At 38.7% G+C, this 19,265-nt stretch overlaps 2 protein-coding genes across 3 annotated transcripts in view; both read right to left on the reverse strand.

The window, feature by feature from the left end:
• Positions 1-5,235: 5,235 nt before the first annotated feature.
• Positions 5,236-12,756, reverse strand: opn8c (opsin 8, group member c). Its single transcript, XM_051408680.1, has 4 exons — positions 12,461-12,756; positions 10,611-10,904; positions 8,798-9,129; positions 5,236-7,321 (listed from the first exon to the last, which is right to left on the reverse strand). The coding sequence occupies exons 1-4, from the start codon at positions 12,558-12,560 to the stop codon at positions 6,824-6,826; spliced, it is 1,224 nt and encodes a 407-aa protein (XP_051264640.1). The 5' UTR covers positions 12,561-12,756; the 3' UTR covers positions 5,236-6,823.
• Positions 12,757-15,020: 2,264 nt separating this feature from the next.
• Positions 15,021-19,265, reverse strand: part of ppp2r5a (protein phosphatase 2, regulatory subunit B', alpha isoform) — a 44,179-nt gene continuing 39,934 nt past the window's right edge. For both annotated transcript variants that reach the window (XM_051408471.1, XM_051408472.1), the window contains exon 13: positions 15,021-17,755. In XM_051408471.1, coding sequence (XP_051264431.1) covers positions 17,488-17,755 — 268 coding nt within the window. In that variant the 3' untranslated portion in view covers positions 15,021-17,487. The remainder of the gene's footprint in view (positions 17,756-19,265) is intronic.

Raw genomic sequence — 19,265 nt, forward strand, 5'->3', positions numbered from 1 at the left:
GCCTCTTCTAACTGGTGCTAATGAGGGTTACAACAATGGAGGCCCAGCTGGCACACAAAATGGGAGACGGGGGGTTTGTGCCTGACCTTGGACCCACAGTGCCAGTCTGATCCGAGCCACCAGCCTCACACCGCCCCACCAAATAAAAACCCCATCCATCCATCCCTCCCCTCCATCACAGCCTGTCCTGTTCCGCTCCAGTGGGGCAACTTCCTCCCATAATGAGCTCGCCGTGCGTCCCATCAGGGCCTGCCGCCTCGTCCCCATTTCCAGGCTAACAAGGGTGAGATGCCGTGACAGCCAGTGCTGTATGGGGTCTCACACACATCCCCATCCCCCCCTTTGTGCATACATGAAGAGGTGCTTACACACACACAAACAGATGTACTTTTAGAGTTGAGTTTTTAAGCCAATAGTGTAATCTACTTTCCTTTCAGCTAATATAAGCTAATATACTGACTGGTTGGAGTTAAACTTAAAGGGTTTGACTGGGAGCAACAAGCAGGAGAGAGCTCAGCAATGAAAGGAGAACATTTATGAAGGGAGAAATGTTTGAATTGCATCTCTTTCTGTTCAATGGAACAGCTATGGCGACATTAGGCAGAGCCAGTGGGACATAGTTTGTCCAAAAGAGTAAACTGACACACTGCAATAAATTAACAGCTCTGAATCTCTGACCCAGCGTAGCCAATCACAGCCGACTCACAGACACACCTCCTGATCCACTTCTCACAGTATGAATACATGCAGAATATGTTGGGATTGTATGTTCAGGGTGATAGAATATATGATACACAAAGTATTTGCTTTGAATGTAGAATGTGTAATCTCACATCAAAACAACAACAAAAGACAACATTTTTATTAAATTAAAAAAGCTCTATAGGCAGGTGAGCTGTGTGTGGCGATGAGCTGTTTCATACAGTTGTGCACCAGGAGCCAGGGAGGGAGAACACAAACACACACAAAAAGACAGTGACAGACAGACAGACAGACAGACAGACAGACAGACAGACAGACAGACAGACAGCACTGGAAACAGGGAAGAGAAAAAAGAAAGAAAAATAGTAGGGAAATATACGTCTTGTCCTAAATTAAAAAGGTTGAAAGAACAATCTTTTACATCAAAGTAAACATTCACAATCATGTAGATAATACGAGAGCATTCATAATAAACCCCAAACTGAAAAGACTTTGGACATATTGATTGATCCCCATGAGAGATAATTCAGCAAAGAAAGCAGAACAACAAAACTGAAAGATAGAAATTGTGAAATTGATGAGTTATGTAAACAACTTTCAACATGTCAGCGGCAGAAAATATGAGAGCTTTGGAAAGAGTATCAATTAGTTACATAAACAGAATTTATTTACATTTTTAATACTAATTCATTGTTCCCAACCCCCACAATGGGGGCACAAGATAGAATAAAGTGGTGTTTAGACGATTAATAACAAGAGAGAAATGTTGCTGGGGTTTTAAATCATTAAAAAATATAAAAAATATGAAAAGGAAAACTCTTTTTTTCTGGTTGAAAATCACATAGATTTGTGCAAGCTGTGATAAAGGGTCACATGTTAGATGAGTGTCATCACGCAGAGGCACAAAAGCAACTTCCTTCTTTTAGAAACACATTTGGAAAGAGAAACAAAACTCCTCGACAGAAAAGGGAAGGTGTGATGTTTAATTTCCATCTCTCCCTCGTAGACCCACATTTATTCTTAACCCTGTGACTCTTTTTATATCTGATTGCTCTGGTGATTCAGTATTGACGACAGGCTCCACACATAATCACCAGGGTGATTGTTGTTTACACTGTTGTTGTTCCATTATGTTTTCTCCAAGAGTGCATACTTTTTCTTAATTGTCATATTATCACGAATTGCCGGCTGAGTTGTTACTTTTCCCGATTACCAACTTTATCACACCGAAGGAAAAGTACTGAAAACTGCAGGAGGTAACTTTTATTAAAAAAATAACGTTATCTCATATTTGATGAAACTTTCACTATATAATGACAGTAGAACATAAAACACATAATCTGTAAAAATCAGAGCTGAGAAAAAACAGCTGATTGTTGAATCTCAAACACAGACGCTGGGAATAAGATTCAACAATTAACTATCTTCAAACCACAAAGACCAAAGCATCTTTCTGTCTTTCTCAACATCTTTCTCCACAATTAACCCTATCAAGGGTGCTTTTGTTACCTAAACCTAACCAGAGATGACCTTTTGTTGATCCAGAAAACCTTTATTAGTAAAACATTGAAGTATTAGGCAGTATTAGGCTTTATAAATGTTGTTTCTCTGGGTTCTCTGTGGAGACCAAAAACTGAACTAAAAGGAAAGTGAGTATTGGAGTTAAAGGTTCAGTGTGTAAGATTTAGTGGCATCTAGTGGTGTAGTTGCAGACTCACTTGCTTCACCCTCTCCTTTCAAGCATGAGGGAGAAACTACAGAAGAAAAAAAAACCTACAAAAAATGCCCAAACCTGGAGCCAGTGTTTGGTTTGTCCCTTATGGACTACTGTAGTAACATGGTGGCCTTCATGGAAGGATTATCTGTAGATAAAAACAGCTCATTTTAAGGTAACAAAAACACAACAATTCTCAATTTCAGGTGATTATGAAAACATACCTATGAATATTATATTCCATTTCTGCCAACAGATCCTCATAAATGTTACACACTAGACCTTTAATATCTATTATATTTCATGGTTTACTTTGTGAAGTCGGGGGTTAGTCCCATATTTTGACGGTAGCAACAGATTTCCTGCAGCCTCTAAAGTTTTAACTTCTACTGCTCATATTTACGTCTGTCGGAAATTCAGGGTCTCCATTTCACCTGACCTGCAACTATTTAGGGGGCATTCAAATAAACAAACAGCACTTTTGCCCTTTTGTCATTAGCGTTTCGAGTTGGCGTTGGTCCTGGACGACTCCATTTAGCCTTGTTTAGAAAAGTTTCCATCCAGTTTTCAAAAACTCAGCGTGGAGCCAATTCTGAGTTGTTTTCATGGTTTGATCTTGGCTGTCTGGTGAAGTGGCAGCGATGGGTTGGATGACATTTCACATTATGATTTCTTTATTAGATAAAGCTTTGACACAGGTTTCCATTTTCTAGAAGCATGTGCATGTGTGTGTTTTGATTGGCACGGAGAAGTAATGACGCTGCCATAGACTGATTTGCCTCTTTGTAAAGCATTCCCAGACGCAACCTCTTTGTGCTTTCAAACTCAAATGTTTGAACACGTTAACCAGAGCACCTCTCTGCCTTTAATAGCGTACTTATGTTCTTTCCTCGCTTCTCACAGCATTTGTTGAGTGTACGTCACGATGGTAGAATTTCCAGTGAAACAACCCCATGGCGAGTTCATACAGAGAAATACAATTATGTCTTGTTGTTGATTTGGACCACGGAGGAAACACTTTGCAGCTTTGCTCATCAATGCAGCCTTTTGTCAAGAGATTGCATAACATGTAAGCACATAAACAGAGCCTCACTTAACAGCTCACTGCTCATCTCTCACAGGTCGGACACAGAATATAACCAGGGCTTTAATCTTTTCTCCTGAAGTCTCCTGAGTGTTACATTTTTTTAAAAAATTTAAAATTTTAAATGCTGCAGTTTTAAAATAGCTGCTGATGACAATGATGATGTTTTATTCGCTCTGTTTAAATCTGCAGACACCAGGGCCCTTTGGGGACAGAGGAATAGCTGTAAACACAACATAGAGATATTATCACTGTATAAAACTGTTATGGCGATTGTGTAATCAAGTTGCTTCGAGCAGACCGAGCAACATATTTATTTGGCTTCATGTTTTGTATATTTTTGGGGCTTTTTTGACTTTATTGGAAAGGATAATCAAGATCAAGATAGACAGGAAAGGGAAGAGAGAGAAAGGGGATGACCCGCTGCTACAAGGACTCAGGCCTGGTGCATGGGCCACAAGCTGAGCTATCTGTCTCCCTGTTATAGCATATTTTTCAAGTCTATTTTCTTCAATTTGTGCGTGAAACTACAGTGAAAGTGACGGCGTCGTCAAAAGCTATAGTGTAAGTCCGATACCTATTTTAGTCTAGATAGATAGATAGATAGATAGATAGATAGATAGATAGATAGATAGATAGATAGATAGATAGATAGATAGATAGATAGATAGATAGATAGATAGATAGATAGATAGGTTTCTTTATTAATCCCCTTGGGGAAATGCAGGTATCCAGATACTCAGACTGTTCACATACAAATACATACAAAAAGACAAAAACAGATGGCAAAATGGGTTAAAAAACAAACAAACAATAAATGAATACATAAATAAGACGGTAAATACACTATGTTCACCAGCTAGCCACCAGCTGGCAGACTTTGTCTGTCTGTCATTTGGTGCTTTTCATGGAGCGTACTGTTGGTTTTTAAAGCTTTTAAGCTGAAACCAGCTGCCTGCAGCTACAACACAAACAAGCTTTGTGTGGGTTTATCACTATGAATGACAATGAAAACACACATTGATATAGCAGCATTAAATAAACTAAATCATCAAGAGTACAGGAGAGTTGTCACTGTCTCCACTCACATAAACACTGTGTAAAGCTCTAATTGCTGCCACAATGGAGTACAAGGAACTCTTTAAACAGTGAGGGCGAGCAGACAAATAAATGGGTCTCTCATTAACATGCATGAAGCTGTTAACTCACTCAGAATGAGCGTTAAGAAATGAGAGGAAGCTCATTCGGCTCTGTAAGAGAATTTTATTTAATTGGATTCATCACAGTAGAGTTAGACCGTGGACTGAATAGAAAAAAATAATATTTGAGCATTTTGAACCTTGCAATATATATAATCAGAAAAGAGCGGTGTACAATATATCAGATAATCACAGTTAAAATGGATGTGATCAGTGTACTACATTGTAGAAACATATTATTGTTGACATATTTTTGTTTGTTTGTTTTAGAAAAAATATAGTTTTTCAAGATGCTTCATTAGGACACAAAGGAAAGAAAAATACAAGAGCTAAAAACAGAGAATAGACTTCAATTAAGATGCAAGATCTTTTTTTTTAAATCCCCAAATTCATTTAAAAAAAGAAAGAAACACATCAAAGGTATGAAGAAACACTCAAATGTCCTGACAATGTGGGTAAACATCAGACAGAACATTACATAAGTATGTAAGGTAGGTAGTAACTGAGCAATAAATGTACAAAATATTACAAATACAAACATTAAAAGAGAGCTTTATTATCCCCGGACCAACAGTATTCACATAACCAACGTATCAGACAACAGATCGTTAATACAAACATCACATAAAGTTGTTTAAAAGACCAGCCAGGATAGACGCCCTCTTCTCTGGTAGCTCATTTAAGTGCCGGACACTTTGACTTAAGCCTGTAGTCTGTTAATGTTTTGAGGGTAAATAACCCAGAAAATATGAGGATTGATTCAACACTTTAACATCAACATTAAAACTATGTAGCTTTTGATTTGTGAGTTCAACGGGTATAAACAGCTCACACACGCAAAGACACACACAGTGAATGAGCATAATTGCAGAGGAGTTAAGGGCATCATAGCTTTCAGCTGGATTTGTTTTTAAAAAAAATTCCATTATGTGGAAAACAGCAGGTGCTCCTGTTTCTTTGTGTTCAGTAGTTGAGTTCAAATGCCCTTAAAGTGGATCTGCTGCATATGTGAAAGGCAACTGCAGGCTCAAATTCTAACAACAAAGAGCAAAAAAAAAAACACATAATGAGTGACACCAATCAGCCGTAACATTACGACCTCCTGGGGCACGCTGGTGGTTATAATGTGATAATTCTGACACCTTTCTATCAGAACCAGCATGAACTGTTTCAGCAGTTTGAGCTACAGTAGCTCGTCTGTTGGAATCGGACCACGCCCATGACCCTGCCCATTTTTCCTGCTTCTAACACATCAACTTTGAGGACAAAATGTTCACTTGCTGTCTAATATATCCCACCGACTGACAGAAGCCAGATAACCAGATAATCAGTGTTATTCACCTGTCAGTGCTCGTAATGTTATGGCTGATTGGTTTATGATGTTGCTACACTTTCACAGATCCTTTACATTTTAGAGGTTTTAGAGGTAGAGTGTTTAAGCTAAAAATGTTAAGTAGAAATTAATTCATTTAAAATTAATCTCAGTAATCATACTTACTGTGCCCTCAGCTAATTTATTAATACACAATAATTTACTGAAAAATGTAATGACAGTATAAATACTTAAAGAAACAGCATAAATAATGCACTGACCTTATGAAATTGGATTGAAATTGGATTGAAATTGGCCTTTCATTTCACATTTTGACTTGTCACAGCAGGAACAAGACTAGAGTATACCACGTTCATATCATAAAGGAGAAATGGGAAAGATTCCCATGTTTACGACTTGCAAACATTCACAGTATTAAGACAGTTGTCACATGAGCATTAATATACTGATTGATATATACATACATATCCATTAAATATGAGTTTAATTGATTTATCCTGAGGGAGACATGAATGTCCATCTTGAGACGTTTCACTCAAAACCACAGAGGTTATAGAAGCTTTAACAGGATGCAGGCTGGTAATCTAGTTCACTAGGAGCTCGATGTTAAACTTCGCTGCTAAAAACATCTCAGAGTTGCAACCCAAACAGAACCTATTTAATTTACAAAAAAAAGCAACCTGGACCCTGATTAATTGAATGGAAACAGGACAAGATTTTTTGGTTGTTGGCTGTCGACGGTTTAACCATGCTGCCTTTATATCATATATCTGTATTAACAGTGATAGAGTTCATATAGAGACAGGCAGGGAGGCTTTGGCAGGTTTACTGTCCAAGAGGGACGGGGTAATCTTCGACACGGACCCCCAGCAGGCGTACACCGGCCTGCCATGGACATGGAGGCTGCTGGGGTGCGTTACTTTACTCTTGCTGTGAATTCGGTCCTGAGACAAACCAAAGTTCTTCTTTTGGATGTGGTTTCTTTCCTGGAGCTGAATGTGGATGGGATACGGGCCTGGGTGGCCCGTGGCGATGTGGATGCCTACGCGATTCCCCCCGAATTTGGGGCAGAAAGAGAGGATCATGCAGCGGAGCTCCTGCTGGAAAGTCTTGTTAAAGTAGAAGTAGATGAACGGGTTGTAGATGTGGGAACTTTTGGCGAAGAGGGCGGGGAATACAAAGCCCTCAGGAGCCATGTACCGGTTCTCCTTGTGGAAAATGAAGAGGAAGGACACAACAGCGTACGGGGCCCAGGCGATCACAAAACCCAGGCTGATGCAGAAAAACATCTAAAAGAGGAAGTAACAGATTACAGAAGATTACTACACAAAACTTAACAAATCATTTATTCTGATGTACGCTAATATGAAACCTGTTTCCTAGGAGATTCCCCTTGTTAAAAACAAAAAAACGTGGTTGTGCTAGAAAAGAAAGATCTTACGTTTCTGTTAGTCATGTGAGTAATGACAGTATCAATCACATGTTCACATTACATCACATTATTTTAAATAAAGTGTTTATTTTCAGTAGCAACGCAAGAAATTTTGTTTTAAAGCTCTAAATAACGTCTTAAGCAGAAGCTTTGTGTACAAAGGTGTCTGACTTCCACAACTTAATATAATATTAATATTTAATTTCCAATCAACCTCAACTGTGTTTTGTTTTTTTTACCACACCGGCAATCTTTTACTATAGCTCATTTAATCCAGGTCCCTCCCAAACATCTATCTAAGACAGGGGTCAACCTGCGGTCCCTGTCCAGTGGCTCACTGCCGCTTTGACAAACAAATTATATAGATATGTCATTTTCTGCTGCTGGCTTACCAGTATGCTTGATTTGCAAAGAGAAAATACAGTTACAGAGAGTGCTCAAATATGTGGTAAATGGACTATATATATGTATGTATGTATCAGCTCTAGTCTTCCGACCATTCAAAGCACTTTACATTACGTGCCACATTCACCCATTCACACACATTCATACAGTGATGGCCATCACAAACAGAAAATAACTCCATCCATATTCATAGACTTTATATAAAGGTATAAAGGGTAACCTCCATTACTAATACAATTAAGAGACAGGAATATTACATTGCGATGCTGGAAGATTACCACCATATCTCTGATAAAAAAACGACTTATGATCCACATGAGCTTTATTTAAAGATCTCATTGTGCACAGCAAGAACAAGGCACCTCTTTCTCAAAAGCTCAGACAAAAGAAAGTCATCTGTGGATGTGATTGCAAACATGACGGCTCTCCAAAAACAATCAGTGTACAGATGGATGTGTGAGTGAAAAAAAAAGAAAAAAATCTGCATTCAAAAAAACCAATACAGGTCACGAGGGGGTTCACTGAATGTTTGTGTGTGTTTAATGTGGCTCATTACACTACCATCACAGACTCCTGAACCAGAACCAGATGAAGTATATTAACATTTTACTTAAAGAGGTCCTCCACCCTAAAGTGTGTTTATTGTAAACTGAAGTCACTTAGTCTAAAATGTGGCCATAATAAATCAGTTAATTATTCAGTTTTTTAACATTTAACATATTTAAAATTAATCTAAATGAATGAATTGATTTTTACAGAATTTGACACCAAGCTCTTGTGGCAGCTGCAGTGGCGGTCCATCTAGATCCACCCCTACTTGTTTAATCTTTTTGGCCTAACATAAAGATTTCAGGAAGCTCCTTGTCCTGCACAGAAGCTCCCAACCCCTCCCCAAAAAACGTATTGATCTTAAACTTTGTTTGCTCACCATGGTGAGTCGTTTTTCAGCATATCGCAGGTTGTTGCGGATGCCTCTTGCAGACAGCGAGTAGGAAAAGCGGTAAACCTTGTAGAGGATCTGACACTGGGACACCATGATGAAGACGACGGGAACCAGTGTGAAGAAGGCGAAGGAGCAGATGACATAGAAGGCGTCCTTGGCTGACGTATGATAACCCCTCCAGGCGACGGTGCAGGACAGTCCGTAGGGCTCGGGGACGTACTCACCCCAGCCGAACAGAGGGAAGCAAGACCACAGTGCAGCCACAAACCAGATGGCACAGCACGCTAGCTGGATGTTGGCGCCTTCCAGCCACACAGCTGACAAGAAGAACAAAACCTGTTTAGTTATATAAAAGTGTTTGTCCAAGTCCTTGCCGCCTCAGGGCTTACAGGAATAGTTTAACCTTTTGTCAAGTTTGATTAAAAGATACGATTCATGTCAGTACAGGAAAGACACTACAACCGAAAAGTAAAGTAGGAATTGTTTTGTATCAAGTGTTTTAATATTCGATTGTGCTATTTTGAACAATTTCATAGCTGTTATCAATGTCCTTAGTGGATAAATAATTATAATACTAAAAGAAAACTCTATTAAATGCAAAGCTGCCATATATGACTGCATAAAAAAACAACCCTAAAGTTCTCAGGAAAGATAACACCTCAGTTCTGTCAACATTCGTCTCTTATTGATCACGAACAATATCCCTAATGTAGCCACTGAGGCTATGTGGCTATTTTAAAAATAGCTCCTGAAGAATTAAGCATAAATGGACTCTGAGATCATCAGAGAAGATATGTGCTTTTAAGAGCTGTAAAACGTCACCTGTCCATTATGAAGAAAATAACATACCTTTGGACACTTTTGATTGTAACATCCTTATCAATAGACTACATCAGTGCGTTGATATATTTTGAACTACTCTTAAAGGGTTTGACTCTGACAAATAGAGAATATTTTTCTTGGAAATTATGTTTAATCATCAGATCCAAAAATGTAAGGGATCCATTCATGATCCCATTTTGTTTTCCCTCTATATTATTTGTCGTTTGAATGGGGTCTGCTAACAATGCTACACCGATGATACACTAATCTACTTGTCCTTCCAGCCAGATAATGTTAGCTGCCCGGGCAGTTTAATGAAGTGCTCAACTGCTACTGAAAATAGATGACCTTGTAACAGATGTTATAATCTTTGGACCTGATCACCTTAACAACCACTGGCAACCAACATCAAACCTTCAGCCAGAAATCTAGATGTCACTCTCAACTGGACTTTGAACCACATTGCTACATCCACCTCCAGAAACATTACCAAAGAATAATTCATCTTTGAGTTTTCCTGACCTACATAGGCTTATTCATGTCTTTGTCTTCTTGCACCTGGACTATTGCAGTACACCATTTACATGTCTCCGTAAATCCTCAGTGGCTCAGCTTCAGCTTGTGCAGAATGCTGCAGCTCGAAACACCAGTCATGGGTCACATATCACTCCAGTTCTCGCCTCTCTTCATTGGTTGCCAGTTCAGTTCAGGACTGATTTTAAGATTTTAAGAAGAAGGTATAGCCCCCAGCTATACGATGGAGCTCTTGCCTCTAGGATTTCCTGCCTGTGGAGGTGTGTCAGTATTACCTGCTTTTGAATCACAGCTTAAAACAGCAAAGTCTTTTATGATGTCTGACTTGTAAATCTTGGTGGGGTTATATTTGATTGTTTTATTCTCATGTATTCTGTCAAGCACTTTGAAACCTTGTTTGGATAAGTGCTATAAAAATTGTTGTTATTAACAAATGCCTCACCATAAACCAAGCTGTAGCATGTCTTCAGGTACCGTATGATGCTGATGGCGGTGATGGTGAACATGCCGCACAGGCCGAAAATGTAGCAGCCAAGGCCGTAGTAAACGCAGGTGACGTTTTCTCCCAGCCATGTGTGGTTAAAGGAGGAAATGATGGAAAGCGGGTAGAAGCAGATGCAGCAGAGGAAGTCGACGACGGCCAGGTTGACACACAGCAGCTCCGAGCCCACCATCTTCTTCCTCCTGCGGTAACAAACCACCAGAACCAGCCCATTGCCCAGAACAGAGAGCAGAACTGGGACAGAAAACAAGGGGAAAACATAATTTGTGTGAAAGGTGTTGCATAGTGATGAGCATCATTGATCTGCAGTTCCTGTCAGCTGTGTTTTGGCGTCTTTTAGCTCATTGTTTTGGTTTGGTTCTGATTTACTGCTCTTATCGATTTGTTTGCAGCTCTTCTCTGTTTTAAAAAAACACATGATATAAACGGTTGGTGGCGCTCTCCAGTCTGGTGCCATTAAGCCACAGAAGAAGAGGATGCCGCAGGATTATGTAATTTAAACACAGTCAAAACAAAGCTCCAGTGAAAGTTCATGAATAAATAAAAACAGCAGAAATCATGACGGAAATATGGCCTTTCATGTCTTCTCGTCGCTCCACACTGACAGTTTACATTGTGTGTATCATGATTCATTCACTGTGTTTCTATTTCATTTAGTCACATTTTATGTTTAACAACAGGTGGATGGAAACACACATAGAAACAGAATATTCTTTAAGGGAAATAGAAGAAAAGAAAGAGGATTTCTGTTTATTTTTTTAATACAATCAAACTTAAAAGAAATAACCTTAGATGGCATTAAAGACTTTAGCATTAAAGTGTATCTTCATTTATCTTCCTTAGAAATACAAAAAAACACACACTGGCTGTTGAAGAGTCATCAAGAGTGTGTGAAGGAGTCGGAAGCAAAAGAGGCAACAAGAATAAATAGTGTGATAAATGAAAATGATCATTTTACCAGGTATATCACAGACACACAGACGGTAATGTTAATACCTCAGGCTCACACCTCCATTTACACTCAGAGCCTGAGGAGTAACTAGTGCTGAGTTGGTAAACCTTCATCAATGTGTTTGGTTGCAGGTTACCGAGGAGGCTCTTTTTTTAAGGTTTAAAGGCTTTTTAAGGTGCAATTCACTTGATTATTATGTAATTCTTTGTAATTATCTATAACTTCCGCAACACCACAATCTTAAAACTCATTACTATTTATGTAATTTCTCTCAGCACATTCTGTGAAATATGTTTACATTTACTTTGTATATAGGCTCTTATTATATTTCTATTTTCCATTTTTTACTTTACTATATGTATATACCTATACATTAATTTCTATTCTATATATTGTATATAAGTACTATTTCTTTAACGTTGTGCGAGTAGTAGAATAAAGTATTTCTGATTCAGATTATGTAAAAAGTTAACCCAAGAGATCATTTGTCAGATATTTTAATGTGAAAGAAAGTAAACATAACTTATGTGTGTTTTTAATGCACAACCAAGATAAAATAACACATTTAAAGGATTTTGCAGCCTCCATTGCTCAGTCCTACTATGTTTCCTGCATTTCATTAAACCAGCTGGGTGTCCATATTGATTACCATATTGACACTGGGTGTCCATATTGATTACTAGAATAATTTAGATGAAAAACATAATCAGAAACAAGTAAAAGTGTGTTTATATAAAGTTTTAGCAGCGTTAGGCTTTAAGGGGACCAGCAGCTGGTCAAGAACAAATATTTTAAAGATGTTTTGAGGGTAAGACAGCAGGTTTGAGTGGATACATACCGACGGAGAGGATGGTCAGTCCCACACATATGTCTGCAGTGGGGGTCAGTTTGGAGGTGAACTCAGAGGCGGTCCGGTTGTCAGAGGAGTTCAGATGCATTGGTTGGAGCTTGTTTCTGATGTTGTTCTGCGGGTAAAAAAAAAAAATCCTTGACTTGTCTCACAGAGCGAGCTGCTGTGCGCGACCAAGGAGGCTCACTTTTATGCAGGCAGGACGTGTCACCATGGTAACTTAAAGCGGAGGTTGAGGCGCGTGTGAGGGGATGCTGAAGGGTTAACGGAGCTCCTCCAGGTGGGGGGGGCAGCCTTGTCTGATGAGCTCAGGAATAACACTGGAGTGTTTACAGCGAGATGAGGTTGAATTAGTTGTTAAATAGTTTGTTAATGTCTCATTTCTTACCTCCAATTATTTATTTTTCCATTAAAAAAAAAGAAAATTCAATCTTTTTTTTTTTTTATACCTCCTCAGTGCAGATTTTACATTTTCTTTCCAGCGTTTTATGTGTGTATATATATATATAAAGTTAATTCTTCTTGTTGTTCTTTATTATTAAAAGGTACAGTGTGCAACTTCTATCTATTATTAATCCATCTATTGGCAGATATGTCAGAAAAGGAATATTCACAGGTATGTTTTCATTAGTGTTTAATCACCTGAACATGAGATTTGTTGTGTTTCTACCATAGCCCATAAGGGACAAACCAAACACTGGCTCCAGATGGGTCCTTCACACAAGGGACGGAGACACACTGGTCCTTTAAAGTCATGCACAACTTTGAGTCTCATGAAATGAAAATGTTTCCAGTTTTACAAAGAACGGTACCAAATCTCCTCTCTTCAGGAAATAAAACACAATCAGATACAACAAAACAACAAACAACACAGTAAAATAAAATACTTCATCTCATACGCACAGTTCACAGTGTGAAAAGTGGCGGCGTGAATACAATTATTTTATGTGTGTATTCAGAGTTCCTGGGTGTTTGTGCAACACTGGCTCGCTGTCACACTGTCATGGTTACCGGGGACACTTGAATATTACAAATCCTTGATGCCGATTAGTGACACCTGCTCTTTTTCCTGCTGTGACAAATCTAAACATCTGCTGTGGAAACAATCTGTTATTTGTTTTTCAGATGCATCTGGTGAATTAAGTCAAATCAAGTTTTTACTCTTTATCTTCTTCATCGTTCCCAAATTAATTAGATACGTTTTTAACTCGCCATGGTAGGAAGACATAAATCGACTGCTCTGTTCCAGTTGTAACTGCGAGACAGAGCGGAACTTAATAATGTAAACAACTCAACACCTGTGATTGACAAGTCAGAGGATGGCTGCGTGTAAGGTCTGTGCAGCTTTACCTTTGTGTTTGTCTGAAATGTGCACAGAGCAAATAATCCGTGAACAGTGCTGCACTCCTGAGAAACAATGGGCTTCAATGACAGATTAATCATTAAATGGGCTTTACTGATTGATCTGTCATTAATGTGTTTAATCAGTAGCCTGTTTGGGTTTTACTAACAACTCTGAACTGATTTCTATTGTTTTATTAACCACCATGTGTTTATGATAAAACTTCAATTAAAAGCAGGGTGCCAATCAGACGCAGGTCTCCATCACTAGCCTGGTGTTGCTACACGTTTTGATGAGTAAACAAATGTCTCAATTAGACGCCTACTCTGGATTTGAAAGTAGTTCTTTGTATGTGTAAAGACCTCTTCAAGTCACCGGGTCGCCTGAATGAGCGAGTTCCAGGCTGCTTTTGTCAATGTGGACACAATACAGGTAATAAAGTATTCACCTCCAACCCTTACAATACTATCTTCATTAACATTAGACTGTACTTTTACTGCAATACTCTTTTACAGTAACATACTGAATGAATTACTGTCCTCTAATTCTACTTTTCATTGTGTGTTTTTAAGCTTTATGCATTTATTTTCCCCAACCCCTTTCTTTTCTTGTGTTCATTGAAATGTGAGTAAATGAACTGGAACAGTTTCTAACAGGAGGCTGTGTGAGAAATATAAAAAGGTAAACAAAGTGCTAAAGACAGCAGTGTTTTGTATAAAGGTCATCAGTGTGTTGTTGCTGAGTAATTCAGAAACAGCAGGTAGAAACCAAGAGAGTACTTTTATACTTTGAGTACATTTCAGAGCCTGTACTCCTTTACTCTTATTTGAGTAAATAAGTTGAATACTTCAACTACTTATTCTTTCTTTAAACCAGTATCTATCTATACTTCTGCTCGAGTAAAGAATGTGTGTACCTTTGCCCTCTCTGATAAAAACATTAATTCTGGACATTTTTAGAGATGTATGGGATTGTTTCTGACATTATATTACATACACACAGTCTGAAAATGTCATATAAAGTGACCAACAGTAATATCTGCTCTTTGTCGGGGCCCAGAAGCTCGGCAGTGACCACAGGCGAGAGAAAGAAACAACCTTGCACCACCTGTTGACCTCCATGATGTACTACAACCCAACACACTGCAGTGAGAGAGAGATAGAGAGATAGAGAGAGAAAGAACAACACTGGTGTTTAAGCTTTGAGTAGAAAGATAAAGTCGACTTTATTTGATGGTGAAACCTAAATAAGATCTGTGATTACAAAACAGGTTCCCCACGCAGTTTTTTTAAAACGTCACAGAGGTTGGAATGCTGTACTGACAGAAAGGCATCAGAAAGAGACTGGACCTAAAAAATATGAACTCAAAAGTAAGAGAGCGGACACTCGGGGTTCAGAGGGAACACAATTCAGTTTTTTTGTTTTTAAAAAGTTGTTCCTATGATCTATGGCAGTCAGATTAAGTTCATGAACACATCTATCAACTCCCAACGTCAGAAACTGGAAAATAAAAGCAAACGAGAGGTTATAATAAAGTCTGGAGATGCAGGGAGTGAACAGGCATTGATGGTAAAGATTAAAAACAATCCTGTAGGGATTTTCTAATCGTCTTGATATCACTAATTCATAATGAGCCTTGTTTGGATATAAAAACTCACAATACACAAAATCAGCCTCTTGTGCATTGGGAAATACCAGATGATCAGAAGTGTAAGACAAGTGTTAAGTCTTTGCTTTTGCAGCTTTGACAAGAGAACCACGTATGTTCCTAAGCACTGACTGCACTTTCCTAGACCACAGAAACAATGTACTGTACATAAAATCTTAAACTGAGTGGCATTTCCCTTTAAGTAGCCTCCAAACTAACATATACACAGATACGCACTCAACAAATATACACTCAAGCGCATCCTATCGTAATCCATCTGCAAAATGAAACATTCAAAAATATTTGCCTTCTCAATACTCTGGAAAAATATAGTACTGTAGGTCTCATATGTTGTATCTCTTAAATCGACTACTTTTAAAAAGGAATAATTCAATATTCTGGGGAATGCTCTCACTCGGGGTCTTTCCGAGAGATAAACGAGAAGATTGACACCACTCTCATGTCTCTGCGGTAAATATGAAGCTACAACTAGCGGACAGTTAGCTTAGCTTAGCATAAAGACTGGAAACGGAGGGGAACAGCTAGCCTGGCTCTGTCAAAAGTAACAAAATCCTCTTAAAAGCACCTCTAAAGATCACTAATTACCATGTTTTATTTAGTTTGCTTAACACCAAAGTGTAAAAAAACTAAATTCAGAAAATAGTCTGGTGCATAACCTCGTCTAAAACCGCCTGGCGTTAGAAGGACGCGGGCGGCTGTGTTGGTGAGGCCGACAGGAGTTGTTGAATGAAACATGATCCAGGAAGTAAAGGAGTAACAGAGTAATGAGTTTAAAAGCTTATCGACACCAAAACACTGCACAGCGGCTTGTAATACTCAGCAAAATAAAAACAGTTTTATCTTGGTAAACAGGAGAAATATAACACGTGGTTGACCAACGCAGCAACCTGCTGGATGACTCTTGTTGTGCTGCAGCAAAAGCTGAGTCTGGTTCAAATGAGAGGGCTGCGTTTCGGGCTAAAGTCAGTCTGAACGCAGCTTTATACAAAGCCAGGCTAACTGTTTACCCTCTGTTTCAAGACTTTAGGCTAGGCTAAGCTAACCAGCTGCTATCTGTAGCTTCGTATTTCCCATAGAGACACGAGGGTGGCATCAATCTTTTCATCTACTTGTGACCGAGAAAGGCAATAAGCCCATTTCCCAAAATGTCTAACCATTCTTTTAATTCCAGTCAGGCTGAAAAATGTTTCATTCTTTGAAAGCCCTGTTCTCAATACTTTAGTGTAAATAATCTTGCAACAATTAGCTTCACGTTTTCACCCAGATAAAAAAATATTTACCAACACCTGAAACACAAGAATAATCTCACATATATGACATTTACCCTAATTGTGAACAAGTTTTGCCTTCATTGTCCCAACTAGAGTCACTCGGTCCATATCTGGGATTATTATTCTTTAGGATTTTTCTGTTTTGGCCATGCACCTCCCGTCCTACATCTCTACCGCTCCTGATAACAGCCCTTTTCTATACAGTAATGGACACTAAATGTCTAGTTATGGATCTGGTCCCATCTGCCCCAAATACTCCCAAAGTCCGCGGTTCCCTTCTTCCTTAAGGATTGCACCCAAGTGTTGGCAGCAACAAGGAAAAGCACATTAAAAAATAGACATCTTTAAATAGCTATTCAGCTTGTCTAAGTGCAGCACAATCGGAAACATTAAATTCAAGTCATTATTATTTTCTCCCCTCCCATGTATCATACAATGAATATAACAAAAAAAAAAAAAATCATTTTCAGTTAAGAAACTAAATGTGAAAGGATACATCTTTGATCAGACAAATAAACAATATACTGCAGCCACACTGTAACATCCAAAAATAGTCTTAAGTTGAAATATATATATTTTTTCTGCCAAAGAAATGCTGGCGTTCTAAGTCACTCTAAGTAGATTTAATATACTGTTGAGGTGTAATTTGTGTTTTTCTGCCTCCGTTAATCCTCTCCTGACAGTCCTGAACACGATGTCAAACCGTCACGGAATAAAAAACTGGCGTCCGCTGTCATTTGGCACATGGGGTGCTCTCATTGGCCGCCACGCTGACGTCAGGGTCGTCGTCGTCTGTGGCGACGGCAGCAGCATCAACGCTCTTGTCCTGGTGGTCGTTATTATTATTACTATTGTTGTTGTTGTTGTTGCTGTTGTTGTTGTTGTTGTTCTGGACACTCGGGAGCCCGTGGCAGTTGTTCTGGACCAGAGTGGGGTTGCTGAGCCTCAACTCCTCCAGTTGCTTCCATAGCTCGTCCCTCTCCTGCTCCTTCTTCTTCTCCCTGTGCAGAAGATATTTTAGGAATTTTAATTTAGGTTAAATAAAAACCACCAACAACAACAAAAATATGAATACAAAGTGACACAAATTCAATCCTAATTAAAGATACAAGTAGCAGCATCTTCATCGAGCATGGCAACTTCCAGTAAATGCAGGCTCGAGCTCGAGTCCCACATGTTGTTGTTGTTGGGCCAAGCACATTCAGCATAGCTCCAAAATCAACATAGAGGAAACACTGAATGTAATGTAGTAATTTATACGCTTCACGGACTAACTTATAGAAATATTTTCCTATTTTCACCTCCTGCACCAACCATAAAACATCCTGTACGCAACAGAAGAAGATAATTGTTTATTTAATTTAGTAGGCAACAGACTTCCTAACCTTGTTTCTCTTGCTCTTATAATGACATAACCCCTGTAAACCCCTCAATAGATTTCTATGGACATCAAATTTAAAACCAAGATGTCTGTGCTCATTAACCAAACAGTAACAGCACATTTTGTTGAACTCAATCACACTATTGGATTCACAGTCTGAGAGATGAGGCGTTTCCTGTAATGTATCTCTGTTTATAAGATATTTAAATAAAAGTGCAGAGATTCGACTGACAGCTTTCATTTTAGTCACAAGTGAAAACTATAATTTAGGATATTTGGCTCATTTTCCGCAATAATAAAAAAAATCTGGTTGGTTGTGTTTAAAACTACGACAGTATTGTCTCACAGTTGGAGCATCCTGTAGAAAATACAACCCGGGGATGTTTGTACATTCTCACAGACGATGAGTTATCTGTCAACAATAAATACAGTGATTTGTATTCACAGCCTCCACTCACAGAGTATTGTGTGTGATACAGGCAGCGTATAAAGCTTCAACAAAACAACATCCAGTACAGTGGAAGGAACATGTAACCTGGCTTTAGCTGTCACTTCATACTATTTCTCTCTCTTTCACTCTTAAAAAAAGGGAAATAAAATATACTTGAAGCAGAACAACATGGATTAAAATCTTTTGTTATTGACAGATCCCTTTTGAATGTTTGGTGGTGTTTTATTACTGTACCCATTTACCTACTGCACGTTATTGTGTTAATTCATTTCATACAATAATCTACAATGACAGAACAAAGACACAGTTTTAGATCTGAGATACATCTAGAAGTGGACTGTAAGTCAAATGTGGCAGGTTCAGTTGATTGGACATGATTTAAATAAAAATCCCACAATTCATAGTGCTCGTCAGACCAAGAACCTCTTCCATCTATCCAACCCGACACATGTTAACATCTGGTCTGCAAGGTGAATTCAATTATTTAACTGCCTGGTGGAAAACCAGCAGTGACTGACAGATGCTGCATTCATTAATCTAATAATTCCCGATGGAGTGAAGATGACAAACTGGTTTTAGTGGCCTCGGGGACAATTGAGATTGGTCCAGTAGGTGACAAACGTAATGAGATAAAGGAGTGTTCAATCTAATTCACAGTCTGTATTGTGTCTGTTACTGA

The sequence above is a fragment of the Dicentrarchus labrax genome, unplaced genomic scaffold (assembly GCF_905237075.1).
Source record: "Dicentrarchus labrax unplaced genomic scaffold, dlabrax2021, whole genome shotgun sequence".
Classification (NCBI taxonomy): domain Eukaryota; kingdom Metazoa; phylum Chordata; class Actinopteri; family Moronidae; genus Dicentrarchus; species Dicentrarchus labrax.

Bases quoted from the DNA above. Each gene is read 5' to 3' on its own strand.
- opn8c (XM_051408680.1), bottom strand. From the start codon at position 12,560: ATGCATCTGAACTCCTCTGACAACCGGACCGCCTCTGAGTTCACCTCC. The intron at 10,905-12,460 runs GTATGTATCCAC...TTTCTGTCCCAG, and splicing joins ACTGACCATCCTCTCCGTCG to TTCTGCTCTCTGTTCTGGGC. The intron at 7,322-8,797 runs GTGAGCAAACAA...TTCCTCTTTTAG, and splicing joins CTGAAAAACGACTCACCATG to ATGTTTTTCTGCATCAGCCT.